The sequence below is a fragment of the Carassius carassius genome, chromosome 35 (genome assembly GCF_963082965.1).
Source record: "Carassius carassius chromosome 35, fCarCar2.1, whole genome shotgun sequence".
NCBI lineage: Eukaryota > Metazoa > Chordata > Actinopteri > Cypriniformes > Cyprinidae > Carassius > Carassius carassius.
The window spans coordinates 26,524,696-26,530,695 of record NC_081789.1 but is presented as its reverse complement, the minus strand read 5'-3'; the positions used below and the strand labels follow the sequence as shown (position 1 = coordinate 26,530,695).

Sequence of the window (6,000 nt, the reverse complement as noted above, 5' to 3'; positions counted from 1 at the left end):
CACACACACACATGCACACACTCTCTCTCTCTCTCTCTCTCACACACACACACACACACACACACACACCTGGACAGTGGTGTGTGTTACACAGGATGACTTCTGTTCCCAGTCCTTCACAGTAGTCTCCGTCTCCTCCTCTGTAGGGCCGGTCACAGTCCCGTCTATGGCTCCTCACTCCTCCACCACACGACTTACTGCAGTCTGTCCAGGACGCCCAGTCACTCCAGCCTCCGTCTCCTGCACACACACACACACACACACACACACAACCCGACGTTTAGAGCACTCCTTCATGCTCTAGCAAATCACTGCGTTGTTTGTTTTGATTTATACTCTTATAGTTTTTGTTGCATCTGTGTATGTATGTGTGTGTGTGTGTGTGTGTGTGTATGTATATATATATATATATATATATATATATATAAAAATAAAATTAATTTATGTGATTTTAATAAATATCATAATATATTATATTATATTATTATTAAATTATTATAATACTTTTTTTCTAGTGTGCAAAGGACATATAGTTCATTTATGTAAGTGAGGACAGCTAAATGAAGTAAACAGTGACATATTATATCCAAAAAATTCATCATACAGTGGACTACCTAAGAAACGGATACAAATTTGGGATCAAAAATGATTTAGACTCTTTGACCTGAATTGTTTTTCTTTAATTGCTAATGCAATCTTTTTACACCACAAACGGAACAAAATGATCTAACTGTGTTCTTAAATTTAACAGCTGACAGCTATTCAACCGAATCATGACATGCCTTATTGCTGCTCTTTTATTAGTTTTGACTGCTTCTGTTTTCCTCATGGGTAAGGGTCTGCTGAATGACTAAATGTGAATGTAAATACCTTTCTATCAAAGTTATCTGACATTATCAAGATGAGTTTGTTCCGACACAGTTTAACTCTGAGTTCTTCTCATATTGTATTACCATTTTCTAAACTATAGCCAATAAACTGATAATGTGAGGAATGTTGAAGGTCTATCTCTCACTCACGGCTGCAGGGTGATGAAGCACACACTCGGTCCTCTCGGTCCGGTCCCACACAGGGCAATCCGTTCCCAGCTCGCTCCGGATCCGAACAGAAGCGATAGTGTGACTGCAGACCAGCGCCACATGTCACAGAACACACACTCCACGGAGTCCAGGACGACCAGCCGCCGTCCACTGAAACACACACACACACACACAGAGTCTCACACACACATCAGAGAGTGTGTTACGACCAACACCAGAGCGTCTCTAACCCTCTCACCGTCACACTCCACACTCAGACAGTTCACCAGCTTTCCTGATTCACACGTGCTGCAGAAAGAAAATACATCCTGAATCAATAACACTGCTTCATATCATATGCAATTTCATTCAATGTTTAATTAAAAATAATTATTAGTATTATAAAAAATAATAATGTTATTTATAAAAATAATATTAATATTAATAATAGTATATATTTGAAAAAATATAAAACATATTGTTTTTTTAAAGAAGGTATTTTATCTATTTATACAATATAAATTTTTTATTTTTATTTATAAAAACACATTCATATATGTACAACTGTTAAATAATAAAATAGTAATAATAATTGAAAACTTTAACTAAAATATATATTAGATGCATTCTTATGTGTTACTATTAAATGCATTAAAATAATTAATTATTAAGAAAGAATAATATTATAGAATAAAATTATATTGCTTATGTTTTCAAAGTTTTTAAAGTTTTTCAGTAAGTTATTCTACTGATTAAATATATTTTACATTTTAAGAAATACTTATATATTCATAAAGGCATTACTTGTAAATGCTTGTTAAAATTATAATTAAATATATTGCTTGTGTTTTCAGTGATTTTAAGGTTTATTAAAATTAATTTAAAAAAGTGAATCTATAGTTGTGGTATGTTGTTACCAGTTGTTGCAGTTTTTGGTGACTGTGGCTCCGGGTTTGTGCTGCTCTCCATCAGCATGACAGCGACAGAGCGACAGAGACACACACTCGCCATCCTAAAATACATACACACACAACAAATGACAGATACACACTCACAGACTCTTCAAAGACATAATCAGATACACACACACACACACACACACACACACACACACCTGTAGGGCTGATCCGTCGGGACACTGGCACCCGGGCAGACAGCTGGTGTTTCTCTGGACTTCCGTCCCTAAATCTGAGCACAGCAGCTCCTCTCTCACACACGAGACCCACTCCTGACCGTTTGTGCAAGCGCTTCCATTCCCTAAGATCACACACACACACACACACACACACACACACACACACACACACACACACACACACACACACACACACACACACACGCACACAAACACACACAGGAATGATGAGGTTCCATGGCTCAGCTCTCTCTCTCTCTCACACACACACACACACACACACACACACACACAAACACACACACACACACACACACACACACACACAAACACACACAGGAATGATGAGGTTCCATGGCTCAGCTCTCTCTCTCTCTCTCTCACACACACACACACACACACACACACACACACACACACACACACACACACTGGGTCACTGACCGCAGGGCTGGAGGTTACAGGCGCTGAATTGCTGAGGCGTCCCGTGAGTCCTGACCGGACCTCTTGTTCTGCTCCTGTATCCTCCTCCGCAGGGGACCGAACACTCGGACCATGGGCTCCACGGCCCCTTCACTCCTGCACACACAGAACACAACGATCACAAGCACAGTCACTTCACAGGGTCAGACCTCCTGGATACAGGTTCATGATTTTCTGTTTTAAAGGCCTTGAGTGGTCTGAACCATATTTCGCCTCACAGTTATTCATTATTCATGTGTACCCCAATTGTAAGTCACTTTTGATAAAGGTGTCTGCAAAATGAATAAATGTAAATGTAAGGTGTGGCTTCACCCTGCAATATTTGCATCATTCGCATTCATCCAAACACAAACAGTTTTGCACTTTATTAAATGCATTAAAATACCTAATGGCACCTAACAGGCCTTCACACATAGCTTTTCTATTTATTCATGCATTTTTTCATTATTTTATATCTATCTATCTATCTATCTATCTATCTATCTATCTATCTATCTATCTATCTATATATATATTTTTTTTTTTTATATTTTTATTATTATTATTACTTAGTAACATATACACAATTTATAATTTAATTTAAACTATACATGTTATTTTATATACAGTTTACATTTTGTTCTGGCTTTTGAAATTGTATTTTTTTTTTGCATTTGAATGCATAAATATCATGTATGTTATTGTTAGATATATGCTACATCAAAATTGATGTGTACATTTTAAAATCGAACAAAACTTTTTTAGCTCAATATAGTTAATATAGTTAATATTTTTCAATTTAACATTTTCTACAGTATGTTTTATTTTTTTAAATAAGTTTAAGTTTTTGTAAATTTGTTGCTTTTGTCAATAATTATTTTTTTAAATATGTCCATAAAAGTTTTCAACTGTTATTTATTTTATTTAGTTAATCGTTTATTAGTTTATTAGTTAATCAACTAATATATATATATATATATATATATATATATATATATATATATATATATATATATATATATATATATAATATATATAATGTAATAATATATATAATATGAACTGTATATAATATATATATCAACGCAGGTCAATAACATAATAAAAGCTTTAATGGCCAACAGCAATATACAATTAGACACAAACAGATATATTTGCAATAAAATAAATTTATTTTTTATTTTTTTATTGCAAATATATTTGTGTGTCTACTTGTGATTTGCTGTGTTCCATTAAAGCTCTTATTATGTTATTGACCTGCATTAAACTCTTAATCACAGACAGTCTTTGGGGTCAGTGTACCGAAACAAGGTGTAATGCTGCATGTGTCCAGTCCGATGCGCTCGCCCTCACAGACACGGCCACCAAACGCCGGCGCTGGATTGGTTCCTGAACGATAGCGGCGTCTGATGCCCACGTCACATGTGCGACTGCATGCACTCCAGCCCGTCCACTCACTCCACCCACAATCCACTGCAGAGATGAGAAGGAATAGAAGGAGATGGGAAAACTCTTCCCAACCAGCAGAGGCAGATGAAAACAGAAGCTGGTGCAGAGGGTGTAATGAGTGATCCTCACCAGGGCAGGGCGCTGTTCCACACTGCATCTCTCCATTAACACACGTGCTGTGAGCAAACACAAGACTGTCAGACCACATCAACAAATATATGTCACACGAAAAGTGATAAACGCTTTATCATGTTAATCATTATCATATAACTTGACAACATTGAAAAATCTCAAGGGCTGTTGACATGTTACTGTAATATTAGAGCAGTATCATGTAGTATTACACTATCATTCATTCAAGACCCTTTTAAAAATATATGCATTTTTCTTATCTTAAATATATGGAAAATTTGAGTTGTAAAAAAGCATTGAATATTTAAGTGAATATTTAAGCATTCAAAATGAGACAAATCTTGTTGAAAACAAGGGTCAAAGGTAAAAAAAAAGTGAGTTTTTGCACAACAAGGCTGCATTTATCATTTGTGACCCTGGTCTTGAGTCTCTGGGGTATATTAGTAGCAATAGCCAAAAATAAATTGTATGCGTCAAAATTTCCATTTTTCTTTTATGCCAAAAATCATTAGGATATGAAGTAAAAATCATGTTCCATGACAATATTTTGTAAATTTACCACTGTGAATATATCAAAAGTTAATTTTTGATTAATAATATGCATTGTTAAGAACTTCATTTGGACAACTTTAAAGATGATTTTCTCAATATTTAGATTTTTTTGCTCCCTCAGATTCCAGATTTTCAAATAGTTGTATCTCAGACAAATACTGTCCTCCTAACAAACCACACATCAATGAAGAGATGATTTATTCAGCTTTCAGATGATGCATAAACCTCAATTTAAAAAAGTTTACCCCTATGACTGGTTGTGTTGTCCAGGGTCACATATTGCATTGATAAAATATTATTACCAAAAATCCAGTATTAATTCTAAAATATTATTACAATTAAAAATAAGTGTTTTCTATCTGAATCTGTGTTAAAGTGTAATTTATTTCTGTGATGCACAGCTGTATTTTCAGCATCATTATTCCAGTCTTCAGTGTCACATGATCTTCAGAAATCAGTATAATATGATGATTTACTGCTCAAGAAACATTTCTGATTATTTTCAATGTTAAAAACAGTCGCGCTGCACAATATTTTAGTGGAAACTATGATGCATTTTATTTTTCAGGATTCACAGATTTACAGCATTTATTTGAAACAGCAATCATCTGTAACATTATAAATGTGACTTTTGATCAATTTAATGCATCCTTGATGACTAACAATATTAATTTAGAGTAGGTTACCAGTTGTTACAGCTGTCGTTGGGCACGCTGTCTCCCTGCATGTACAGCGCCCCCTCATGGTAACACGGGCAGCGGTGGAGAGGCACACAGGTGTTATTGAACAGATAGAAACCAGGAGAACAGTAACAGCCATCATAACACTCGGTGGCACACTCCACATCCGCCGTGGCGTCCAGACACACTCGTGGACACGCACCGCCCTGAGCCTCGCACTGAGCCTTAGACAGGAAGCTCATGCCCTCTGGACACACACCTGCAGCACACACACACACACACCAGTCAAACATGCACATCAGCAGAAGCTATGGAGAAGTTCCAGCAGGTTTAACAGCGTGATGTACCAGAGCAGGGCTGGACGTTGCAGTCTCGTGTCTGTATGTGCGGCCCGGGACAGCCGAGGCCTTCGTACAGCGGCGGAGGAGAACTACAGAAGCGCTCTCTCGTCTGAACACCAGAGTCACACTCAGATGAACACACAGACCAGCTCGACCAGGACGACCAGCCGCCGTGCACTAGTGACACACCACAGACACACGGACAAAAATAGGGATTTGTTTTTTGGAGA

The 6,000-nt window shown here is 36.7% G+C and overlaps 1 protein-coding gene across 1 annotated transcript in view; it reads right to left on the bottom strand.

Moving 5' to 3' along the window:
- The window catches only part of sspo (SCO-spondin), an 88,069-nt gene that overhangs the window by 37,015 nt on the left and 45,054 nt on the right, over positions 1-6,000 (bottom strand). Inside the window, exons 60-69 of the mRNA XM_059524213.1 lie at positions 5,777-5,947; positions 5,436-5,688; positions 4,195-4,241; positions 3,919-4,089; positions 2,599-2,733; positions 2,134-2,276; positions 1,937-2,031; positions 1,279-1,328; positions 1,020-1,190; positions 70-240 (exon numbers count right to left, since the gene is read on the bottom strand). Coding sequence (XP_059380196.1) covers positions 70-240; positions 1,020-1,190; positions 1,279-1,328; positions 1,937-2,031; positions 2,134-2,276; positions 2,599-2,733; positions 3,919-4,089; positions 4,195-4,241; positions 5,436-5,688; positions 5,777-5,947 — 1,407 coding nt within the window. The remainder of the gene's footprint in view (positions 1-69; positions 241-1,019; positions 1,191-1,278; positions 1,329-1,936; positions 2,032-2,133; positions 2,277-2,598; positions 2,734-3,918; positions 4,090-4,194; positions 4,242-5,435; positions 5,689-5,776; positions 5,948-6,000) is intronic.